The sequence below is a fragment of the Ovis canadensis genome, chromosome 26 (assembly GCF_042477335.2).
Source record: "Ovis canadensis isolate MfBH-ARS-UI-01 breed Bighorn chromosome 26, ARS-UI_OviCan_v2, whole genome shotgun sequence".
Classification (NCBI taxonomy): domain Eukaryota; kingdom Metazoa; phylum Chordata; class Mammalia; order Artiodactyla; family Bovidae; genus Ovis; species Ovis canadensis.
In genome coordinates this window covers 18,768,258-18,795,232 of record NC_091270.1, presented here as the reverse complement: position 1 = coordinate 18,795,232, position 26,975 = coordinate 18,768,258, and the positions used below count along the sequence as shown (strand labels likewise).

At 39.4% G+C, this 26,975-nt stretch overlaps 1 protein-coding gene across 1 annotated transcript in view; it reads left to right on the top strand.

Annotated features, from left to right (window-relative positions):
- Nucleotides 1–26,975, top strand: part of CSMD1 (CUB and Sushi multiple domains 1) — a 2,061,903-nt gene that overhangs the window by 1,791,225 nt on the left and 243,703 nt on the right. The window contains exons 28-33 of the mRNA XM_069573063.1: nucleotides 4,846–4,984; nucleotides 8,750–8,937; nucleotides 17,815–18,009; nucleotides 21,663–21,779; nucleotides 23,833–23,946; nucleotides 24,262–24,357. Of these exons, the coding sequence (XP_069429164.1) occupies nucleotides 4,846–4,984; nucleotides 8,750–8,937; nucleotides 17,815–18,009; nucleotides 21,663–21,779; nucleotides 23,833–23,946; nucleotides 24,262–24,357 (849 nt within the window). The remainder of the gene's footprint in view (nucleotides 1–4,845; nucleotides 4,985–8,749; nucleotides 8,938–17,814; nucleotides 18,010–21,662; nucleotides 21,780–23,832; nucleotides 23,947–24,261; nucleotides 24,358–26,975) is intronic.

Here is a 26,975-nt window from a genome sequence, read left to right as displayed (position 1 = left end):
AAGAAAGACTTCTTTCTGAAATTTACTAGAATTTTGCGGTTTGACCTTATTAAGAAGAAAACAAACGGTGTTGCAGACCTTAATCTGAACAACCAACATCCAAGATATGTGCTTGTGCGTGTTCAGTCACTCAGTCATGTCCAGCTCTTTGTGACCCCATGGACTGTAGCCTGCCAGGCTCCCCTGTCCCTGGGGTTCTCCAGGCAAGAATACTGGAGTGGGCTGCCTTTCCCTCCTCCAGGGGATCTTCCCTATCCAGAGACTGAACCTGTGTCTCCTGCATTAGCAGGCAGATTCTTTACCACTGAGCCACCTGGGAAGTCCCCTATTCTATCACAAATATGGTTTCAAGGAAAGACACTTTTTTTTTAATAAATAGTAATTATTCATTCAGTTAAATTGTCCATTCAATTCAATATTTTGCCATAAATACCTATTTATGGTAGCCCATCTTAATTTTTTTAAAAAAACCTTTATTATTTTAATGAACTGTCACAGGGTACTTTGTACTTCCTTATAATCTGTTTTAAAAATATAAAATTGAATTAATCTGCAAAGACAGGAAGTGATAACGAAGTGATATGCACACAGTTAATGGCCCATTTTGCATCGGGTGACCTTGAGGGAATTTTGTGACTTAAAATGATTTCTATTGCCGTAATGCACAGCAGTGAAAAAATTCCCAGTGGTCCCATGGCGCTATAATGTGCAGCTCTTAACTTGTTACAGAGTGCTTGCAGGAGTCTGGAGATAGATGGGATTGACAGCTCTGCTTACTAGCATGTGCAGGCCTGTCAGAGAGCTACCGTGCTTATTTAATGTTCTGTGCCACATTTTCATTCCACGACTTCTGTGAGCACTGTCATGCATTTCATCTCAAGCTGAGTCATCGGGAGATGCGCCAGGTTTCTTCCTGTGCCTTTTTTAAAGTGGGGTAATTACCTTAAGTGCAACCAACATGTTAAACCATTGGTCTGTTTTTAAATCAGGAAAGGCACTTTTTTCCTCGATTTGCGTGAGTTTAAGCTTATGGAGGAGTATATAAAGAAGCAATACAATTACCAGTTAATCTCTTGAAGATAATTTCTTGGTTTACATTCATTTGAACAATTTATTATAAAATTTGAGCACCTTCCCAACTAATCTATGATCTTTTGGGGGTTTGCCTCTTAGTTATCTAACTTTGATCAGTGACTAGATAAACCAGTTCTCAGCAATGAAAACAGATAACACTTCATCTTTCTTGAGTATCTGCTCCATGGATAAGCTAACATCACTCCCAGGCAATAGAATATCAATTGTATTGGCCACAAAAACCACCCACACACATAGATATTATGTAACACAAAAATGAAAAGCACATAGTTGGGAATAAATGAGTATCTTTTTATCCCATTGTGAACATTTTTCCCTCAGAAAAGAGACTACCTTTTCTGAGGTCCACCTCAGTGGTGGTCATGCTTTGGTGCTCATCTGAGTTCTGTTCTGCTGATACAAGACATTGTTTACTTTTTTTTTTTTTGGCTTCTTCCTTATTAAAACATTGCATGTTTTTGTATAAGTTTTATAAGCTACAGTTAAGAAAAAAGATGAAAAAACACTGTCACCTTTTTACCTAAGGGCAACTGCTATTCACGTAAACATACATATGTAAGTGTTATAGTTATTTTATGTATATATTACCTATTTTTAAAATATTTTTAAATGATAGCACCCTGAATGATTATTTTGTAAACTATGCTTTTTATTTACCAGTACAGGATGAGTATCTTTTATTGTCCTTACTTATTTTTTTACTAATTAACATTTCTGCCTACAGAGTTGCTCTCTGGATCAATAATGACCAATAATGATCCTGCTAATCCCTCCTCAGTGCAGTTAGGTGTTTCAGCCTTTTCCCTCTCACAGAAATTGTTGAAATGAACACCGCTGCAGAACACATCCATGATTTTTTATGAATGACATTGTTCTACAAACTTATCTATTTCTAGAGTTTGCAAAACGTTTCCAGAAAGATTGCCCAATTTAATCATCATCAGCCATTGTATTATTGTTTATTTTCCCCAACTCAGAAAAATAACGCTATATGTGGTATTTGTTAATCTCATAATACGAGCAGGACGTGAAGATTCTTTGGTGATTCAACTGGCATGTTAAATTAGCAGTGAGATTGAACTGTTTTTAATTTCATAGTCTCATTGGCCGCTTGAATTTGCTCTTTCCTATTGAGAGGCCAACATTTTCCCATTTTATTCTTAGTGTATTTTTCCCTCCTATTTGCTGTTCTCTCTCTGTCATGCTTTCATGAAATCTCTCAGCCGCTCCCCTGTTCGTATGTTACTCCTGTTTTCACCAGCTTGTCACTGACTGCTCACCCTTCTTATGGTTTGCTTGGACGCCACACTCTTTTCATTTCACAAAGGACTCCTATGATGGAGGCATCCCTGGAACTGGGACCAGAGGACTCTCACTACTTCCTAATTCTGAATAAAGTGTCTCTCTACCATCTCCACGGTTTCAGATTTCTCAAGTAGCCCACAATACCTTTTGTCCAAGTTCAAGTTCTAAAGAGCTCTGCAAAGCAAAAATGCATTCTAAGTTTGCAGATGCTTAATCGGTAGCACCATCCTGCCCTGGTCTACAGGGTAACTGTTTTGACACTGTTTATCCCATTTAGTGGTGCAAACATTGAAATGTTTTGGTGCAGAAGTAGCGATGTGTCTAGTTAAAGAGCGCTGCTGCACATCTTAGTGGATGAACTCGTTATCCCGTGTGTCGGGAGTGCCCTGAGGATTTCGAACAAGGGCCTGTTAGTTGATATGGGTTTGAGGATTTATCTCTATGTCCATTCCGCCTGGATAATTTCTAGAGTGTCTGAATTGCATTTGATACTAAATCTAATCCTATCCAAAATATTGTGCAAGTTTGCTAATGAAAACCTGATGAGACTAAAATGAAGAGTCCCCCCTCAGAAGAGAGAACAAACCCAGCAAGATGGTCCTGCTTAATTCCACAACAAGTCTTTAAATAACCTCATTTGAAGATGCCCCCTGGGACCGGTGTGACTAAGACAGGATCTTCCCTTTGTTTCTTATAAATTGATATTTGGGTCTCATCCTGAACTCTTCCTGCCGGTGGCTCCCTTGTACACGGTGCCCTGAATCTGCCAAGTTTGTTCTTTTCAAGCCTGCATGGAGCAGCATTGCCTGAGACCTCCGGTGCCTCCCTCCCCACCTCAGCACCACCTCCCTGTTTGTTCAGGCTCGGGTGCTCCACGCTGTCAGCGTCCACTTGAATCCGGGGAGGTGGCCTCTTGTCCTGCGAGAGCCACTCTGTGGTTGCCGTCCAGTCACTAAGTCCTGTCTGATTCTTTGCACTTAGCTGATTGTTTCCACACTATTTATTAAAATAAAACTACATGCTAGGGGAAATGTGATTGAAATCATTTTTGAGAAAATTATATCGGATTGCTCTTGAGAGTACATCTTTAAGAATTTATTATAAATATTTCCTGTGATATTATTCAGAGTTTGCCTTTGATGAAACTAAAGTTATAACAAAATATCTTGGGATTCGTTAGATTTTGTCTTATGGAAAGTTAAGTTTTCAGGATGTTAAATGGGTATTTAAAGACACATTCATCTCAGAAGATTACAAAGTGTACATCTTCATCTTATTTTCAAAAAAAGTCCCTGTGTATTTGTGTGGGAATTATCAGTAATTAGCATATTCCCTTCTCTACTTGTTTTTTCCCTTGAATATGTACATAATCAATGAAGTAAAATAAGGTATACAGTTTAGAGGGAACAGTACAATTTAATCAGGGTGATTTTTTTTTTTTAGAACAACTTGGTGACAATTCACAGTATTCAATATGAAAACCTTTAACCTAGTAGTTTAACACATCTATCTAAAATTAGCGTGTGTGTCAATTTTGCATTGTTTTAATAACTTCCACAGCATAGAAGCTTTAACAGAAGTCTTATCTACTAAATGTAAATACCCCCCAAATTTTCAGGCTGAAGAATGAAGACCGTCTTGCCTGTTGGCAATGATCAACCACATAATCGTTGACTTTCATAAACACTTGTGATTAAAGATTGAAGACTGCAGAAAACATTAAATTTATTACTATCATCTAAAATGCTTCTTCCTGATAAAAACATACTAAGCACTGTGACAAAATAATATTTTTAGGGGTTTTAACTTTCTGCCAAGCCTCCTCTTGGTCGTGTGTCCCCAGATATCACCTAAATCTTATTTGTTAAGTTTTGTCGTTTTGAAATCTGGGCACAATACCCGAAGCCCTGCATATAGCAGAGGACTGTGAGAAATCTATGAAATAGCAAATCTTCATTTATTCAGCATATATTTCCTGCATACTTATTATGATCAAAAACTCCTAGGCTTAGGGTTGCAAAAGTGGACAGGAGGTGAATGATCAGTTATACCATTTGAAGCAAACTTCCTAGAGTAAGTGAGCAATGACATCTTTGTAAACCACAAGAAATGACCAAAGAATTGACATGGCCATGAACTGATATCAATGGAGATATTTTACCCTCTCCAAGTTTCTTTTTTTTTTTCCTTAAATTTATAGTGTACTTGACAGAAGTGTGGGGTATTTGGGTAACCTATCCAGTTTAATTGGGTAAAGGTTGCAAGTATAAGAGGCACATTTCATTTGCCAGCATTGATAATCCTCCTTAAAAATGAAGTGGGATGGTATATAAAATTTGGTAATGATCACATTAAAAATGTGCAGATCTCCTGGGTCAGCTTAATAACGCCACCTGCAGCCTCTGACAAGCTCCCACTGACCGCGTCCCTCTCTCCCCGTGGCAGCGGCGTGCGGAGGAAACCTGACCGGGCCCGCGGGGGTCATCCTGTCCCCCAACTACCCACAGCCCTACCCGCCTGGGAAGGAGTGCGACTGGAGGGTGAGGGTGAACCCGGACTTCGTCATTGCCCTGATATTCAAAAGGTACCGTGCTTTGTGGACTCCCTCCTTGTAGCAAGACTTTAAATGTCACACCTGGAGATGAATGCACTCGTCCTTTCAGAGGGCCTTCAATTTCACATCTGGTGAAGCCCTAGGTCTTGTACCTAAAAGGGATAGCATCCGGCTGCAGGATGACAAACATGGAAATCGGTTGTTTTGCTTTTCAACATTCTACTTGAATTAGGATATACATGATGTGGTAGGAATTACTTTTAAATACTATCTTGCACACATTTTTGCAATGTGTTCTACATGAGAGGGCTTAATGAATGGAATATTCAAGAAAATAAAGGAGTGATTTAGATATACTTGCGGCTTCCCAGGTGGCTCAGTGGTAAAGAATCCACCTGCCAGTGCAAGAGAGGAGAGTTCAGTCTCTGGGTCAGGAAGAAGTCCTGCAGGAGGAAATAGCAGCCCATTCCAGGATTCTTGCCTGGAAAATCCCATGGACAAAAGGAGCCTGGTGGGCTATAGTCCACGAGGTCACAAAGAGTCAGACACAACTGAGCGACTGACGCACGGATATGCTTGGTGCAATTTCTCATCAGTGCCTCATATTTCCCTCAGTGCATGGATACTAATCCATCTCCAAGGGCGTCCTGTCTGACATCCCCAAGGTGGTGTTGTTATTAATAATCATTAAAATACTCAAGACTTGCTAGAACTCTGAAAACACAAATTCCCCAAATTTCAATGCTATAAAGTTTCAACTAATAAACATTAGTCCTTTTTAAAAAATGCTAACTTCTTTCTGCTAAACGGTAAAAGTTCAAATCATAATATGCTTATATTACAAATATAAATTCTATAGAACTATCACATTATTAATATCTGGCATACAATAATTGCATCTTTCCAAATCCCAAGATATTTTCCGAGTTTACATTTTGATTTTTGAACTAAATAAAGTGATAAAAGAAAACTGGTTCTCTATGCTGTCCTATTGGTCTCAGCTCTTCAAGGCAGAGTGGTCTAATCATATTTTTTTTATCTGTCAATTGAACACGTTTCTCTCATTGAGATGTTTATATCCATATTCCAGGGCTGGTTGTGCTCATCTTCCTCTGCTTTCTCCTCTTGATGAGATCTGACTTAGGGTAATTTTAAGCCTCTGTGACTCTGAATTTTAAGTAGTTTGATAAGCCATCACTTCCTGAGTTTACTCAAGCTGCTATAAATTTACCAAATGACGAGTACTTTATTATGCCACTTGGCTACTACACAAAGGCTGTGAACATTTGCTAGGTTATGTTTTTGAGTATCCTTATGATTTTTGTTAATGCTAAATTCTAATGGAGCCTTTCTCAGAATCAGGAGACACCTCTGCTGCCAGGGGATTAAAAGTAAATTAACAATTAAAAGCATTCTAGAGGGCACAGAACCCTTTTTGTAGGCGTTTCCTGCCTCGGGTCACAGAGAGTGACTCATCAAGTTTCCCACAGCACAAGTCATCTGACAATATATAAGGCAGTTTTATATTATGCAAGTAGTTTTTCACTTAATGTTGTGCACCTCCCTGGAAGAAGGTTGACCTATAAAATCTCCAAGTTTTCTTCTGATTCTAAGATTTTGGAATCCTTCGCTGGCTGGGTGTCACAGAAACTTGCAGGTCTGGGACATCTTCTAAGAAATGGACAGCTTGTGTGTGCTCGGGTGCGACATTTTTCTGGGACCTCAGCTCCTAGATTTACCGAGTAGAGAGAGGGAGGAAGCCAGGGTACCAGCTGGGAGCAGAGACGCTCAAGGACCTTGGCAAAGAGGCTGCTATTGGCACAGGCTGCCCAGGACACACTTTTAAAGAGTGAGACTGTAGTCAGCTGGGGGGTGGGGGGAACCTGGAGGAGACAGAAACAAAGGGGACAGTGACAAAGAGTGACAGGGCCTAGAGCACACGCACGCGCGCTTCAAGGCTCGTCCTATACTCGGGAGTCTTGGGGGAGGAGTGTTTTATCAAAACTTCTGTAGACTTTGGGGCGGATGCCACTCACATATTGGAACCCAAATTGAATTTGATTTAAAAGCATGGCCAGACTTAGGCCTACCTATTCTCAGAGTGTGTAGGTCTGTGCATCTGGTGTAGATAGATATAAGACAGGATTTAACCAAAGGCGCCGTCACTACTTACAGGAGTCATTTCAGACCTCAGGGCATACGTGATGGGGCATCCAAAGCAGAGGGCAGTTAGAATGTACTTGTTTGTGCCCAGCCGAATTTCCATCATTCAGAATAATCTGTCATAATGATTAGTTCTGCCAGTTACAGGGGTGTCACGTGATCAGAATCTAAAAACACCCTTGTAAACTATTCTAACTGAAACTGTTATTACCATCACGTTCTGCTGGGTCACTGCGATTCCTTTTGGCCTCTTTATTCACTCTTCAATCATTCCAGTCTTTTACTTCCTCTTCGTTTCCAACTTCAGGGAGCTTATCAGATAAGCAGGCTCTGAAACCTTTAACAAACTCCTTGAGTAAATGTGCTCACGTGGGAGCGGGGGCACCCTGCCGGGGAGTAGGGCAGAGAAGTGCAGATGCCGGTAGCACACTCCTGTGGGGTGCGGGGCCATCCCCCATGTTGCGCCCTTCAGAACCCGGGGGCAGCTTTGGGAGGGACCTAGGCTTCATGCTTTATTACTTGAATCTCCAGATAAATTTGAGCCACTCAAACAACAGCACGTGTTTGTGATAATATCTAAAAATGCCTGACTCTCTCCATCCTTGTATATCTAAATATGTCGCCAAAGGAAAGGAAAGAGAGTGGAAGCTGCCTGGACTGGTCCATGTTAAGGACCCTAAAGTATCTGACTTAGAGGTGCCGGGACAGAGGAGGGCCAGGCAAAATAGGCTACAGCTGAGGCTCTGTCTGCTGTATTTGCTATTCTGACCCCACTCTTAGATGACTGAACCAAGTTCAGTCCTTCACTTCAGAGTGGACATATGTTTCAAGTTCCTAGATTATTGTCATCCTTATTGCCGTAAATGGCAGAGACATTTAAAACCATATCCCACTTGAGAGCTTTGGACTTTAATTGTCAGACACTGGAAATTATTAGGGTGTTCACATTACGAAAGAGACAGAGAAATACAGAGGGTGGGAAGGGGAGCAAGGAAGAAGGAGGGAGAAGGGAGAGAAAATTGGAACATTCAGCCATGGTGAAATGACGTGAGGTTTGACTTCGACACTTTGTACCATTGTAAGGACTGCAAATATTGGCCGAATTACCTAAGCCATCAGAGGCAATTACAATTTTAAAAGTAAAGAACCAAAAGTATTTTTGAACTTTAAGAATCATCAGCAACACCAAGGATTAACAGCAGGCAGACTCTTTACCATCTGAGCCACCAGGGAAGCCCAAACACCAAGGATATATATTACTAAACTAAAAATATTTTCACATAAAAATCAAATATCAGTGGAAATGCATCACTTCTGAACCACCTTCCTTTAAACTGCATTCATTAGAAATATCACAGTTACAGGGAAGAGACACTGTATCTATGTTACAAGGACTCATTTTCCTTTAAATATCTTCAAATCATACTGTATTGAAGATAATGGTTGTTATGTAAAATACTACTAATATTTGTTACAATTGATGTCTGTTGTATTTATTGCCATTTTGATTATGATTGTATTTAGGTTTTGGATCATCCTGCTTTTTAAAAGTTAAAATACAAGTCTTCCCAGAGACTTAATAGTTGGGAAGAAGAGGAGATATGGAAACTCATCAATATTCTTTCCTTTCAGTTTCAACATGGAGCCCAGCTATGATTTCCTGCACATCTATGAAGGAGAGGACTCCAACAGCCCTCTCATTGGAAGTTTCCAGGGTTCTCAAGCCCCAGAAAGAATTGAGAGCAGCGGAAATAGTCTTTTTCTGGCGTTTCGAAGCGATGCTTCTGTGGGCTTGTCGGGGTTTGCCATTGAATTTAAAGGTACTGTGATCAGCTTAACTGGCAAGGAAAGTAATTTGTATCAGAATTGCTTTCATTGTAAACATTTATTTATAAAATCTTGCCTATCTCTTTAATGCATAAAATTCTGACAGCTTTCTCACCTGTCTAGGGAAGAGGTTCCAATCTCTCCAGAGGAGAAGAAATTTCCAACATGCATTTCTACCTTAGTCAAAAGAAAAGAAAGTAGGGGAGGAAGTTTTGTTTTTGTTTTTTCTCCAGATTCATGGTGACTTAAAGATAAATTATGATTGGCGCTGGTGGTAAAGAACCTGCCTGTCAATCCAGGAGACATGAGAAATGCGGGTTCAATCCCTGGGTCAGGAAGATCCCCTGGAGGAGGAAATGACAACCCACTCCAGTATTCTTGCCTGGAGAATCCCATGGACAGAGGAACCTGCGGGTGAGGGCTACAGTCCATGGGGTCTCAAAGAATCAGACACAACTTAAGTGACTTAGCACATGCAATGAATAATTGAAGTAATTAAGGACTATTTTAAGATTATTTTGCTATCTTGTTTCTCTAGGATGACTCAATATAAGTACATCAACCAGCTTAGTTTTATCTCAGTATTTTTCAAAATGTAAAATATTGATTGCCCTTCCCTGTCCTTACACCTATGGTGTTGGTTTGATGGGGCGTAAGTACTGATCCCAGGACTTTCCAGGCGGCATTAGTGGTAAAGAATCCTACCTGCCAGTGCAGCAAACACAAGGAACATGGGTTTGATCCCTGGGTCGGGAAAATAGCAGGAGGAGGGAATGGTAACAGAGGAGCCTGGTGGGCTACAGTCCACAGAGTTGCAGAGTCAGACGTGACTGAGCGATTGAGCACACAGGGACACATGCACACACAAGCACTGATTCTGCTCACATCTTTCTGCTTTGGTCACATGATGGGTGTTGCCCACTTCTCTGGGGTCTACCACCCACTGTCACCAGCATCCAGAGAAAACACACAGAAAACTCACAAGCAAAAACCACCCCAACCTAAGCATTTTGCCCTCGGGGTAATGAAAATAAAAATATATATATTTTCAAATCTATTTCTCATGTTAACAAGGAAAACACAGGGCACCTTACAAAGAATTAGAGAAAAGGACTTACCAACATATCAGTTGACAGTAGTGCTGCTGCTGCTAAGTCACTTCAGTCGTGTCCGACTCTGTGTAACCCCATAGACGGCAGCCCAAAAGGCTCCCCCGTCCCGGGGATTCTCCAGGCAAGAACACTGGAGTGGGTTGCCATTTCCTTTTCCAATGCAGGAAAGTGAAAAGTGAAAATGAAGTCGCTCAGTCGTGTCTGAGGGCTTTATAAAAATAGTGAATATGTATATGTATGCATATGTTTGTTTAAGTGTGTGAGTTAGTTATTAGTTACCAGAATTATAAAATAAAACTTAGACTGTTTCAACTCTTGTTAACCTTTTAACGAACTTGCATTTATTGATATGATTTTTAAGCAGAAAATTAATTTACTTCTTCCAAAACACTAACATCTACAAACTTTCTGATCTTTATTACAGTTTACAATTTTATCACTTAAAAATAGAATCTTTATTGTGCCCATTTTTGCATGAAGTGTTCCCTTGGTATCTCTAATTTTCTTGAAGAGATCTCTAGTCTTTCCCATTCTGTTGTTTTTTCCTCTATTTCTTTGCACTGATCACTGAGGAAGGCTTTCTTATCTCTCCTTGCTATTCTTTGGAACTCTGCATTCAAATGGGTATATCTTTCCTTTTCTCTTTTGCTTTTTGCTTCTCTTCTTTTCACAGGCTATTTGTAAGGCCTCCTCAGACAGCCATATCGCTTTTTTTGCATTTCTTTTTCTTAGGGATGGTCTTGATCCTTGTCTCCTGTACAATGTCATGAACCTCCATCCATACTTCATTAGGTACTCTGTCTATCAGATCTAGTCCTTTAAATATATTTTTCATATCCACTATATAATCATAAGGGATTTGATTTAGGTCATACCTTAATGGTCTAGTGGTTTTCTCTACTTTTTTTCAATTTAAGTCTGAATTTGGCAATGAGGAGTTCATGATCTGAGCCACAGTCAGCTCCCAGTCTTGTTTTTGCTGACTGTTTCGAGCTTCTATATCTTTGGCTGCAAAGAATATAATCAGTCTGATTTCAGTGTCAACCATCTGGTGATGTCCATGTGTAGAGTCTTCTCTTGTGCTGTTGGAAGAGGGTGCTTGCTATGACCAGTGTGTTCTCTTGGCGAAACTCTATTAGCCTTTGCCCTGCTTCAGTCTGTACTCCAAGGCCAAATTTGCCTGTTACTCCAGGTGTTTCTTGACTTTCTACTTTTACATTCCAGTCCCCTGTAATGAAAAGGACATCTTTTTTGGGTGTTAGTTCTAAAAGGTCCTGTAGGTCTTCATAGAACCGTTCAACTTCAGTTTCTTCAGCATTACTGGTCGGGGCCTAGACTTGGATTACTGTGATATTAGATGATTTGCCTTGGAAATGAACTGAGATAATTCTGTAATTTTTGAGATTGCATCCAAGTACTACATTTCAACTACATTTCACAGTCTTGTTGACTATGATGGCTACTCCATTTCTTCTAAGGGATTATTGCCGACAAGAGTAGATATAATTGTCATTTGAGCCAGATAATCATGATGGTGTGATCACTCACCTAGAGCCAGACATCCTGGAATGTGAAGTCAAGTAGGCCTTAGAAAGCATCACTATGAATAAAGCTAGTGGAGGTGATGGAATTCCAGTTGAGCTATTTCAAACCCTGAGAGATGATGCTGTGAAAGTGCTACACTCGATATGCCAGCAAATTTGGAAAACTCAGCAGTGGCCACAGGACTGGAAAAGGTCAGTTTTCATTCCAATCCCAAGGAAAGGTAATGCCAAAGAATGCTCAAACTACCACACAATTGCACTCATCTCCCATGCTAGTAAAGTAATGCTCAAAATTCTCCAAGCCAGGCTTCAGCAATACATGAACCATGAACTTCCAGATCTTCAAGCTGGTTTTAGAAAAGGCAGAGGAACCAGAGATCAAATTGCCAACATCTGCTAGATCATGGAAAAAGCAAGAGATTTCCAGAAAAACATCTATTTCTGCTTTATTGACTATGCCAAAGCCTTTGACTGTGTGGATCACAATCAACTGTGGAAAATTCTGAAAGAGATGGGAATACCAGACCACCTGACTTGCCTCTTGAGAAACCTGTATGCAGGTCAGGAAGCAACAGTTAGAACTGGACATGGAACAACAGACTGGTTCCAAATAGGAAAAGGAGTACGTCAAGGCTATATATTGTCACCCTGCTTATTTAACTTATATGCAGAGTACATCATGAGAAACACTGGGCTGGAAGAAGCGCAAGCTAGAATCAAGATTGCCAGGAGAAATATCAATAACCTCAGATATGCAGATGACAAGGAACTAAAAAGCCTCTTGATGAAAGTGAAAGAGGAGAGTGAAAAAGTTGGCTTAAAGCTCAACATTCAGAAAACAAAGATCATGGCATCTGGTCCCATCAGTTCATGGGAAATAGATGGGGAAACAGTGGAAACAGTGTCAGACTTTATTTTGGGGGGCTCCAAAATCACTGCAGATGGTGATTGCAGCCATGAAATTAAAAGACACTTACTCCTTATAAGGAAAGTTATGAACCTAGATAGTATATTCAAAAGCAGAGATATTACTTTGCCAACAAAGGTCTATCTAGTCAAGGCTATGGTTTTTCCAGTGGTCATGCATGGATGTGAGAGTTGGACTGTGAAGAAAGCTGAGAGCTGAAGAACTGATGCTTTTGAACTGTGGTGTTGGAGAAGACTCTTGAGAGTCCCTTGGACTGCAAGGAGATCCACCCAGTCCATTCTAAAGATCAGCCCTTGGTGTTCTTTGGAAGGAATGATGCTAAAGCTGAAACTCCAGTACTTTGCCCACCTCATGCAAAGAGTTGACTCATCGGAAAAGACTGATGCTGGGAGGGGTTGGGGGCAGGAGGAAAAGGGGAAAACAGAGGATGAGATGGCTGGATGGCATCACCGACTCAATGGACATGAGTGTGAATGAAATCCAGGAGTTGGTGATGGACAGGGATCCTTGCGTACTGCAATTCATGGGGTCACAAAAAGTTGGACACAACTGAGCAACTGAACTGAACTGAACTGAACTGAACTGAACTGAGCTAAATTCACCCATTCCAGTCCATTTTAGTTCACTGAGTCCTAAAATGTCAATGTTCACTCTTGCCATCTCCGGTTTGACCAACTTCCAATTTGCCTTGATTCATGGACCTAACATTCCAAGTTCTTATGCAGTATTGTTCTTTATAGCATTGGACTTTACTTTTATCACCAATCACATTCACAACTGGGTGTTGTTTTTGTTTTGTCTGTGTCTCTCATTCTTTCTGGAGTTATTTCTCCACTGATCTCCAGTAGCATATTGGGCCCATGCCAGTCTGGGGAGTTCGTATTTCAGGGTCCTATCTTTTTGCCTTTTCATACTGTTCATGAGGCATGTGTTTGAGTAAACTCCGAGAGTTGGTGATGAACAGGGAAGTCTGGCATGCTGTAGTCCATGGGGTCACGAAGAATTGTGCACTACTGAGCAACTGAACTGAACTAACGTGTAATCTAAAAAATAATATAAATCAATGTATAAGCAAAGCAGAAACAGCCTCGCAGACATAGGAAACAAACTTGTAGTTACCGAATGGGAAAAGGAAGGGGGAGAGACCGACTAGGGGTACAGGATTAGCTAACTGCTACTTCCCCAGTGGCTCAGAGAGTAAAGAATCTGCCTGCAGTACAGGAGACCTGGGTTCAGTTCCTGCGTTGGGAAGATCCCCTGGAGAAGGAAATGACAACCCACTCCAGTATTGTTGCCTGGAAAATCCCATGGACAGAGGAGCCTGGCAGGCTACTGTACATGGGGTCACAAAGAGTTGGACACAACTGAGTGACTAACTCACACACACGTATAAAGTAGATAAGCAGCAAGGACATTTTTTACAGCACAGGGAATTATAGCCACTATTTTGTTGCTGTTCAGCTGCTAAGTGGTATCTGACTCTGCGACCCCGTGGATTGCAGCACAGCAGACTCCTCTGTCCTTTACTATCTCCAGGAGTTCGCTCAGACTCATGTCCGTTTAGTTGATGATGCCATCCAACCATCTCATCCTCTGTTGTTCACAGCACAGGAAATTGAAGCCATTATTTTGTAATAACTTATGATGGAATTCAATCTGCAAAAATAGTGAATCACCATACTGTTGGTACACCTGAAACTAATATAATATTGTAAATCAACTGCACTTCAAGGGAAAAAAAAAAGACTATGCATTTATCATTGGTCAGGGAAGCAGAGAGCAGACATGGCGGTTGGACTTGACCCCGAAGGAGCCTCGGGGCAGTCCTGCCAGTGACCCCAGAGACCCCGCAGAGTCCGTCGACATGGCTCTAGGGCAGGAGTTCTGGGAAGCATCCTTAAGCAGAACTGACAGGAACTGTGTAATGAAGTCATCTCCTTAGAAATTGTGACAAATTGTAAGCAGAAAAAGTACCGTGATTTATCACCAAACATCCCGAACTGACAACTGAGTAAATGGAACCAAAAGATTCGATGCAGTTCATTTGGAGAAATGAAGAAAAACTGGCCTCAAAGCTCTCCATTAGCAACATGGAGCAGAAAATTGAGGGTGTGTTATTTAACCAAACATACCCTAAACCAACAGGCATTTATAACAAAAAATTATCAAAAAGGCTGACCAGGCATGAGAAATGCATTTTTTCTCTGTTATTTTATGGGAGAAAAATGTATACCCTAGACCAGTGCTTGTATTTATTAGACGCTGGGTATGTTCTCCTAGAAGGAAGCTGATGGAAAGATTATTCTGGTGACCACAGTTTTGCTTATTTGTCCCTTATTTGATTAAAATAAATGGATCTGTGCTCTCTATGGGATTTGAGGAAGCTACAAAGAATTATCAAAATGTCCCCTACTCCTTGAACAAATCAGTTTTTAATGAAGTGATTAGAGAGCATGGGTCCCAACAGAGTTCACAGCTCTTGCTGTGAGACTCTAACCAAAGCAAAATAGAAGACCTAGAGGGGTTTCCAAAATGTATACATATGATATATTATGTATGATAATTGAAATGTTATGCATTGCATATGATATGTATGATGTATGATAATGTTCAATATGTTATATATGCTAATATAGTACATATGGCATATGATGCATATGGTAATGTTTAATATGTGTGATAATATAGTACACATGGTATATGATACACATGATAATGAGGTATGATATGTGATAATTGTTATATTATCTATGATATATATGATTATATAGCACATATGATACTCATGATAATATAATATTTATATATTTATGTTGTGCTTTTAACAAAAGTATGTAAATAATATATTCTAATAGTTGATTATAATAGACTGGGAAACATTGCCAAAGAGATCTCTGTTTGGCTGATGTTGATACAGAGACAATTAAAACTATGCTGAGAAGTATTGAATAAATGCAGCCAAAAACAGGCCTCTTCTCTGTCCTGCAAAACTTTACAAAGTTTGTGCCTTTTCCCTCTTCTCCTGCATGTAAACCATTCCTCAGAGGATGTAAGATGCAGTTTTCAGAGCTCATTTCATCTTCACTCTTTCCCAGCTCCCTTGCCATAGTCTCCCAGGAGCATCCTCTAATACCACTGTGTGGATTTACTCACTGGCAGTGAGTTTGCCAGGTGGCACAGTGATCAAGAACCCTCCTGCCAATGCAGGAGATGCAAGAGAGGGGAGTCTCTTTGATCCTAGAGTCAGGAAGATCCCCTGGAGAAGGAAATGGCAACCCACTCCATCGTTCTTGCCTGGAGAATTCCATGGACAGAGGAGCCTGGTGGGCTGCAGTCCATGGGGTTGCAAGGAGTCAGACATGACTGAATACACTTACACAGTAGGCAGATACTCAGTGAGGGTAAATGTTTAAAAGGGAATATAATCCATATTGATCACAACTCCCCATAAAGGTAAAATGAAGCCTTGCATTTATACTCTCCAGAAATCCTTTATGTGTGTGCTTAGCCCTCGGGGAAAGATTGTCAAAAAATGAAAGGAGCTGAAACATATTTATTTGATGCACTGAAGTTATCCTTGAGCCTATATTTGTATTATTAATGATAACCCCATTCCACACACACACTCACACATATTCATAACAAACAGCATTTTCTTAACTGCAATCCCCCCAAAAAGAAAAGAAAAACATTTCAGTATAACATCTATATCGATCACTTGAAAAGCTGTAAAATTCCGTTCCAGAGGTTTCTGATGTTACAAGGGGCTTTGCTGATGGAGTGAACGAAGTTGACAAGCACAGACAGAAAGCAATTCAAAGGGTGGAATTATATGCAACAGAAGGAGATATAGATAGATGATTTAGAGATATTTGGAAGGTCTGCTGAAATAGAACATTTACAATATTTAAAGCTACCAAGACACAAGCTACAAAACACAGCTACAAGACTGTGTGAGAGAAAGAAGACAGCTTTGTACTTATATTTGGAAGAAGATAGGTTTTTAGCCTTGGAAGGAAAGCTATGACATACCTACCTAGAAAGTGTATTAAAAAGCAGAGACATCATTTTGCCGACAAAGGTTCATCTAGTCAAAGCTATGATTTTTCCAGTAGTCATATATGGATGTGAGAGTTAGACCATAAGGCAGGCTGAGTGCTGAAGAATTGATGTTTTGGAATCATGGTGCTGGAGGAGACTCTTGAGAGTCTCCTGGACAGCAAGGAGATCAAACCAGTCAGTTCTAAAAGAAATCAACCCTGAATATTCACTGAAAGGACTGATGCTGAAGCTGAAGCTCCAAAACTTTGGTCACCTGATGCAAAGAGCCAACTCATTGGAAAAAAAACCCTGATGCTGGGAAAGATTGAGGGCAAGAGGAGAAGGGGATGGCAAAGGATGAGATGGTTGAATGGCATCACTGACTCAATGGACAGGAATTTGAGCAATCTCCAGGAAATGGTGAAGGATAAGGAAACCTGAAATGCTGCAGTCCATGGGGTCGCAAAGAGTCGGACACGACTAACTAAACAACAAGGTTTTTAGCAAATGTGTCCTTTAGTGGTCCTATAACTGGACAGGACTTCTCAGGGCATTTTTGTGAAAATTATTTAGCCTTTCTTGAGCTTCATATTCTCAAAATGTAAAACAGTGTCCAGATCATTCTCATGTCGCAGAAGTGGGTGAACATTTGAATGAAACATGCAAGATATCCGGCTCAATGCCTGATACATGATCCACCCTCACTTCCTTGCAGCAGGTGCTGCGATTAGCATGGAACTGTCTTGGGTAATCATTACATTCCAAGCACAGGGCCTGGCCCTTACGGATCAGGAAACATGTTTTCCAGCTAAGTTTAGCATCATTGATTCACTGAGGGTAGTACAAGATCAGAACTTCCTTCCTTGATCGTCTTCCCAGCATAAAAAAAATCACCTTTAACTCACATGAATTAAGCCCACCTCCTTTTGAGAAGCCAGTTCTCCCATCTCTTCCTAAAATGTGGTGTCATTTCATTTTACTATGAATAAAGTATAAAAGTCAGGAAATCAACCACAACAGGAATTCTGCAGTTTATTGTCATTTGAAAAATGAGGAATGTAATTTTATCAGAGGAGTTTTTTCTGTTTTTCTATGATAATCATTGACTTGAACATTAACAACTTGGCTATGAGTCAATCAGCTTTGTTTTTTGTTTTTTTTTTTTTTCGAGCATTTTGCATTTGCTGGAGACTTAAAGAAATCAAATCCCTGCTCTCATGGAGTTTGCATTCATTTATCCCACAGAGAAACCACGGGAAGCCTGTTTTGACCCTGGAAACATAATGAATGGGACGAGGATTGGGACCGACTTCAAGCTTGGCTCAACTGTCACGTACCAGTGTGACTCTGGCTACAAGATCGCTGACCCATCTTCCATCACGTGTGTAATTGGAGGGGACGGAAAGCCTGCGTGGAACCGGGTCTTGCCCTCCTGCAATGGTACGTACCGACGTGTGGGGCCATAGCTGTCTTCAGGGATAACTTGCCTCTGGAACTTGGACCCTCATTTGGGAGAGGGTCTGCACATCAGTCCTCTACCCCTATTAGTGGGGTGACCCTGCAGAGCATTGTGGGATAAGGATTTGGACTTCCTTGACCGTTTAATTTAATTTACTCAGGTTTCTGGGAGAAGAGTATTTTTCTTTTTTTTCTTAAAAATATAAATATATATATTTTAATTGGAGATTAATTACTTTACAATATTGTATTGACTTTGCCATACATCAACATGAATCCACCACGGGTATACACATGTTCCCCATCCTGAACCCCCTTCCCTCCTCCCTCCCCGTACCATCCCTCTGGGTCGTCCCAGTGCACCAGCCCCAAGCATCCAGTATCATGCATCGAACCTGGACTGGCAATTTGTTTCATATATGATATTATACATGTTTCAATGCCATTCTCCCAAATCATCCCACCTCTCCCTCTCCCACAGAGTCCAAAAGACTGTTCTTTCACTTAGATAGTTGGTCATTTCTAACTGTGAAAACTGTGCATTGTATTAAATTCAAACATGCTTTGAACTTATGAGGGATCACAATAAATTCTCTAGTCACAGACTCAATGAAAAAAAAAAAAAGAGGTCACATTTAGGCAATAGATAAATAATCTAATTTTAAATTAGAGGTTTTTTCCATATCTGAAGACCCATCAAGCAGTTTCTGTTAACTAGTCATCGTATCTGTGTGCATAAAACATCAAAGAATGATTTTCCTTATTTATTTAAATTTAAATAAAACTTAAGAATTCCAAATAATTAAGCAGAAATGACCTTTCCCATATTTCATTTTGGATATCTTATGAAGAACAGTGCATTTGTGCTGAATTAATGTCTGTGAATTACTCAGATCATCAATTAAGCTAAGTGAATGTTGCTATATTTTAAACATCTCTGTAGTTTATATATTAAAGAACATATTTTGGACTAGTTTGTTTTAAAGGCATGACGTAATTTTTCTTTCTGTTGCCTGCAGTTCTTGTTCATTGAGGTTTCCTACTGAATTAGAACAGAAATGGAAACACCCTCGAGTCTCTTGCATGAGTCAAAATGGCTTCTGTTTATGTTGGTTTTGGTTTACATATATCCCAATTAACCAAATGGATGAGTTAGTTTCTTGTTACCATCTGCAGTGAATGCTGTTGCATGTCCTTATTCATTTAGAAAATGGTCTGTTTAATACGTTAATTACCAAAGAGCAAGAGTATATTTATTTTCCTATTATTATCATAATAATATAAAAGAATTTCTAGCATAAGAAAAGCGATTCCTATTTCTCAGATTAACACAGTAACATGGACAGAATAATTATTACTAATTACACGAGAATTCTCTATCTATTTTTCTCAATTACACCAATGTTTGGTTGCTTTGAAGTGTATCATGCAGGTTTGGTGCTTATCTTCAAATCTGGGGAAGAATGTATAAGCACAGCACAGTTTATCAAGGTAGCAGAGAACCTAAAACGCCACGTCTGTTTCCTTTCATTTCATCCTTTTTAGTTGTCATTGTTTCCTATTATGATAAAGTAATATTCTTTCATCCTATTTGTGAACAAAGTAAATCTTTGCAGAAATACTGGAAGACTCCTTCTATCAGTTTAGATGTATCACTTAATTTTTTAAGAAATCAACCACACAAATTCAACCATGTTATTTCTGAAATATATATATATATATATATGTATATATATTTCAGACTGGTGGGCTGCAGTCCACAGGGTCTCAAAAAGTCCAATATGACTGAGTAACTAAGCACAACAGTTACACTTGAGCAAATATATCAGAAGATATGATTCCTGATTGATAAGATCTCTGTGTGATCATTTGGCCATCCAAATGTTAGCCCAGTAAAGATTTATTTCCACTTATCATTTATCCTTGTTTAAAATTCAAAATAGCTTAACTTTTTCTTACAGAATATGGATATTTGTAAAAAGATCTGCTTGAATTTTATATGTCTAAAATAAAGTAAATTTTTGTCCTTCATTTGTACTTATCTTTAAAAATTTGAATTTTGAGTGTTTAAGAAAATTTATATGTATAAATATAAACGTATACATATATATATATGTATTTTGAAAATAATGTATGGTTGGCTTTTTAAAAATTAAGTGATCCATTTCAACGGGTAGAAGTCTTCCAGCCTTTCACTGAAAACTTTGAGCTTTGAAGTTTAGCATAGAGAATTTCCTCCATGTAAAAGTAAAAACATTTTTTTTCTACTTAAGATTGTTAAAAAAAAGAAGTCATGGCAATTGTTTTAGGGTGATAAAATTGCTCTGAGTTAAGACATTAGCATGAAGGCTGCTCTTAGCTCAGTTAAGTGAAATCTCTACTAGTGTGAAGCTATCAGGTGTCTAAGCTGTCCTCGTTGACTTCCTAGAGCTTGACTTTTCTTTCCAGGCGCATAGAGCAGGCCCTGGGAAATCTGCGCAGTCATCAGTGAGGCACTTTGACGCCAGCATCAACATCTGAGGAGCTTTATTCATCCTGGCCATCCATTAGGACTTAACAGTGTGCTAATCAAAAGATTAAGCATGTTATCTCTGATTTCTATCATTTTTAATGCTTGAAAACTGTCACACCTAGAAGAAATAAGCTATAGAAATACGAACTTTTCAACAGACTGAAAATGATTATGAATCCAGATCACAGAAGGTGTCCAGGATAAGGAGGCATGTAGTCAGGCCACAAAGGGTGGAATCAGTGTCACCTCAATGGATACATAGCATTCTAAACAGATGAGCAGACATGGACCTCTTTTAAAGTAAAAACAGGAGAAATGGAAGGATTTGCGATTTAATCCAAAAACTGGGTCTTTCAAAACTGGAATTTAATTGGATGTCTGCTTTAAGATGCTTAGCAATAGTATTTTAAATATCCAGGCTACAGTTGTTGTTGTTGTTGTTTTTTTTCTCAGCAAGTGCAATGCTGAGAGTAAATAAGATGATCAGAGGGAAAATAAACACAGAATCTTCTCTCACTGAGCTGTGCACGTAGCACCTCAGCAGTGTACCTGCCTTAACTTTCTACTTTTGCGTTCCTTCAGCTTTCAGTGGGACTTACAAGAAGGGACCCCAGATACACTAGTAACTATACCTGTCACTCTTGAGCTGAATCTATGATGAAAGGATAGCAAAGACTAAAAATGGTTATTTTTCTTTTAGTCTCATAGTAATTAGACAATTACAAAATGGAAATAATCTTTGTATCACTTAAGTTAATATGGTGTTTGAGATCAACTGGAAAATTCTAGTGAGACTTTTGAAGTGACTTAAGAATTTGTCCTTATTCGACCTGTTCCTGCTTTCATGAGAACTGTTTTCATTATTACTTTAGCATGTCTGAGAACGTTCTTAAAAATAATATTAGGTCCTCCTCTTAAGTTGAGTTACTTTTATTCTCACTTGCTCAATCTTTGCTTTTCTTCCTATTTCACTTTTGATAGAGATGTAAAATCAGTTTTTGACTATGATACTTTGTTAGGTCTTTGAATATTCATGTTGACGGCAGAATGCTGTCATTTTTAGGTCCCTGTCACCTGCCATGTGGTTACACACAGCACATAATTCTTGATTGATCTCTTTCAGCCCCCTGCGGAGGCCAGTACACGGGATCAGAGGGGGTGGTCTTGTCACCCAATTACCCTCACAACTATACCGCCGGTCAGATCTGCCTCTATTCAATAACGGTACCAAAGGAATTTGGTAAGGTTTTCTTATTTTCAATTCACTGTCATATTTCTTTCTGTGATAATATTTCCATCATTTTATAAACAAATGCATCAGCCCTTGATTTAATGAATTAATATAAAAGAAGATGATGTGTGACAGGTTTTCCAAAGGTGTCTCATACAAGATCCACTGTAGTAGATGTAAAATGCTTAAACTTCCATCTCGGATTCTAGTCCAGAATAAGCAGAATAATTTTGGCTTTGTTCTTGTTGTTGTTAGGAAGCATTTTCTCTTTTGGTTGTTTGTGTGTGAGGAAGATCATTTCCTCACATGTGGGCCAGGGGAACCTGATCAGTCTGTGAGATACTGGCATGTATATTTGATTATTGATTATTCTGGAAATCACTGGGTCAGTGAACCCACCTTTGAGTGACTGCAGATGTAAAAGTAGGCAGTGCCCTGTCTGACCCCTCTGAATCTGACATCCCGTTTTCTTCCTGAACTTGGCCCTGAGCCCGTTTTCTGGGACGGCTTCATGCCTAGATGGCCCTACGCTGACAGGCTTCTGGTGGCTCCCTCAATATCTCCCCCTCACTCTAGATCGGGAAGATACCTCTGTGTTGGATTCGTTCCCAGAGTCAGAACAGAATAGCTTTTATAATTTTGTGGAATAGTTCCTTTCTCCCAGCAGTAAAAGTTAAAACCCAACATACTCTATAATTCTTTTCTTTACACTCAAAATAGCAGCCACCCTCTCATAGAAATAAAACTGACAAAAATTCTAAGGTTCCATTCTGTTTGAGGGCAAACATTTTAAAAACACAATTATGTGATGAGAAAGTTAATTGCTGCTCAAGAAACTTGCATATGGGAGACATGATTTCTATGAACTTCTTTTATATTAATCACAGGCTTCTAAAAATCTAATAAAAACCTCCTCCAAGGACTTACTTCAGCCTCTGGTGGTTTAGATCACCTCATAAACAGTGCAAGGCAAAGTACTCAGTATCTTAAGCTCCTTCTTTCAGGCAGTTCTCAAGGGTGACTGAGTTTCCAGGCAAGGCTTCCCTCGTGTCATCTTGCTGTGTTAAAAAAAAATCAGGTGTCTGATACTTAGAGGGTGATGGATGTGATCACAGAAACCAGGGCAGAGAGACCAGACTCCCAAGAAGGTCCACTGACTCTATCAGTAAGTGGAAAATGGAGAATACCAATTTAATTTAAAAACTGAAAGACTGGCTTCAAAATATTTATTTTGTTATAAAAAATGAACAGTAAAACTTACTAGATTTCTACTCTTTATGATGACCAATGCCTCTAAAATCCTGTGTTTGTTGTTGAGTCACTGAGTTGTGTCCAATTCTTTGTGACCCCTTGGACTGCAGCACACCAGGCTCCCCAGTCCTTCACTGTCCCCCAGGGTTTGCTCAGATTCACATCCATTAAATCGGTGATGCCATCCAACCATCCAACCTTTGTTGGATGCCATCCAACCATCTAACCTTTGTTGGATGGCATCCAACCTTTGTTGTCCCCTTCTCCTCCTGCCCTCAATCTTTCCCAGCATCAGGGTCTTTTGGAATGAGTTGGCCCTTGGCATCAGGTAGCCAAAGTATTGGAGCTTCAGCTTTAGCATCAGTCCTTCCAATGAATATTCAGGGTTGATTTCCTTTAGGACTGACTGGTTGATATTTCTACTGGTCAAGGGACTCTCAAGAGACTTCTTCAGCACTGCAGTTTGAAGGCATCAGTTCTTTAGCTCTCAGCCTTCTTTATGGTCCAGCTCTCACATCGGTACACGACTACTGGAAAAAACACAGCTTTCACTATACAGACCTTTGTCAGCAAAGCAATATTTCTGCTTTTTAATATGCTATCTAGGTTTGTCGTAGCTCCCCTTCCAAGGAGCAAATGTCTTTTAATTTCATGGCTGTAGTCACTGCCTGCAGTGATTTTGGAGCCCAAGAAAATAAAGTCTGTCACTGCTTCCACTTTTTCCCATCTATTTTCCATGAAGTGATGGGACCTCATTCATTTCTTTATTTTTAAAAAAGCATTTTGTGCCAACCTATCCCTTCATTTTCAGTGGTGTTTGGGCAGTTCGCCTATTTCCAGACGGCACTGAATGACCTGGCAGAGCTGTTTGACGGGACGCACCCACAGGCCAGATTGCTCAGCTCACTCTCGGGGTCTCACTCAGGTAAACCTTCAGTGAGCTCTTTCATTCTAGTCACACAGCCAGGAGAATTAATATTAAGCTTGTCTATTTTAATTTTCTTTTGTGGAGGAGAAATTTAATCATCTTTGAATTTGCTTGCTTACATAGTAAAATCTTATTTTCAATGTAAAATTTCAAATGCATCGTTATCCCACATATAAAACCATCTGACTGTATCTTTTTTTTAAACTAAGAACACAAAACATTTAATACCTATCTCAGAAGAAAATAAAAATATCAGAAAATAAACACCCTGTTATTTTCTATCCTATAGATGATCTCTGATTTTCCCTCCAGGTGAGACATTGCCTTTGGCCACATCCAACCAGATTCTGCTCCGATTCAGCGCGAAGAGCGGGGCTCCAGCACGGGGTTTCCACTTTGTGTATCAAGGTGCGTCTCTGCCCTCTTTGCCCTCCTCCCACACCATACGTAGCATTGTTTTCAGCACCAAAAACATGACTTGTACTTTATTTAATAATTGAGAGTTTGAAGGCATCTTCATAATTATAATAACATTATTTGATAAAAATATTAAAGTGTTTTCTTTTGAAAATTAAATATGATATTTCTAAGACAAAGATACAGTTGTGCTTCATTTTTTGACAGGATAAGGGAACAGATATTTCTGAGATTACCTTAGTATAGCACTCCACAATTTGCGAAATAATTTCAATATTATAACATTTTACCTAATTAAGTAAAATATTTCATAATAGATTTTAGTAACCGTCTTAATGAAATACACTTAAAGCACATTGCGTGATTCCAAACCTTGCTGTAAAACTAATTGAAAATGAAATGTACTAAAATCGAACTAAACCCAAAATACCATCCATGTTTCTATCACTGGAGGTACCTATTTTATTTTGCTTAAGTTCTAACTTTAGGCAAGTCACATCTTTACATTTATTTTTGAACTTGGAGTTTATTCAAAATTCTTGAAATTGCTCAAAGGTTCTGGACCATGAAGATTTCTTTCCTGTTTCTAGTTCACCTTTAGATTGCATATCCATTATGTGAATTTGAGAATACACCCCATGGACTGAAAAGTTTGTCCACTTTCAGAGGGACAGGGAAAGTCTCTAGATCTAAACTGTAATAACTGTCCAGCTGAGATCGGACAGAGGTTGTCATTTTCAGAGATACAGTAACTTCCTGTTCAAAGTGAGAGGAATACTTAGCGTTTCTAGATCCCAGTGTTCCTGGAGGCTGGAGCTATTGCAGGCGGCTCTTAAACATTTTCTTCAGCAAAGGAGGAGAATAACTTCCTGGCAAAAATGTCTTTCCTTTAATAAGGACTTTTTCAGAAAACATCCTCGACAACTTCATGGTTTTCATCAAGTTATAGAGAGGAACAGTCTGTCATGTCATTCATAAATCATTTATGATCATCACACACTGAGAAATGCATGGCCTTAAAATATTTCATGATAAAAACCCTTTGGCATTCAGTAATAAGATGATTTAAAAGTCATAGAAAGAGTGAGCATGTTTGACAGGTCAGGAGAAAGTAAAAGTGAAGTCGCTCAGTCGTGTCCGACTCTTTGCGACCCCATGTACTGTAGCTTACCAGGCTCCTCTGTCCATGGGATTTTCCAGGCAAGAGTACTGGAGTGGGTTGCCATTTCCTTCTCCAGAGGATCTTCCTGACCCAGGGATTGAACCCGGGTCTCCCACATTGTAGACAGACGCTTTATCATCTGAGCCACCAGGGAAGTCTCTCAGGTCAGAAGTACCTCTAATCCAGTTTAAGAAGCACTTGCTTGTGTGACAGTGCTGTTACATTAAAATTAACTGCATTGTTCAAATTAAACTTTTGTTAAAATGTAAATAACTAAACCAGTAAATATGGCCTTTATAGTAGAGGGTCCAATTTAGGCAACTCACTTCTCACCAAATCCTAATTTTCTTTAAATACATGCTATATTACTTTGCAGAAGCAAATTCACAAACCAAACTAAGCTGGTATGACATTTAAGGAAACTGGGCTACTTGGTTTAAGTACATATTTTTGTCCTGGAAAACTTCAAGTGCCTGGCATTATCTGCCCGATTAGGGACTTCCTTTAATTTTTTATAAAGATTAGAAAATTGATCAGATTATCAGATAAAATACCGGAGGCACATGATCCTACATCTATCCTGTCTGCAAATGCTATCTTTAGAAGTCATGGTTTTTAAAATGACATTTCTTGTTTTAAGACAACATATTATCATTAATTTACAATTGGATGTGTTCAGTGGCTCAGTTGTGTCCAACTCTTTGATAGCCTATGTACTGTAGCACACCAGGCTCCTCTGTCCATGAGATTTCCCAGCCAAGAATACTGGAGTGGGTTGCAATTTCCTTCTCCAGGGGATCTTCCTGACCCAGGGATCATTAAAATGTATGAAATTCAGAAAAGTAGAAAGAAAAGCAAATTCTTTATAGAAGTAACATATTTTCCTTGTGCTTAAGAATATATAATGACTATAGCATGTTCAGTATTTCTTCTAAGATTCCAAAGTATCTCCTTTTCTTGCTTTGTTATTGCAATTAGTTTATGCAAAAGTTGACGTCTTTTTATCAAAGCTCAATCCTTTGGAGCTAAAGAATTAGGATCTTGAATGCAATTTATCAATTACTCAGAAGCACATGGGAAAGTTTTCAATCCCTCTCGAAAATGAATTGAACATTGCCTTCTGAAAGATAGTAGTTAAGTGGAAGCCTAGAAATTATTACAACTCTATTGTGTAAAAACTTTCTGAATATTGCTTCCATGTGCCACTTACAGCTTCATTCCTCCATAAGTTATTAATGCTTAAAATTGTGCAGGGACTTCCTGACTTCTGTGGCTGCAGGCTGTCTAGCCCTTGTTCACAGACAGCCCTGTTGTAAAGAGCTGTTCAGGGTCCCATGAAGAATGGGTGCAGGTGTCAGGCGCAGAAAACCTGTGGGTGATCCAGGCACGCTCTCTGCCCCTCTGTGTGGTCCTGGTTAATAACACAGAGACATTGCTGGTGAGAATG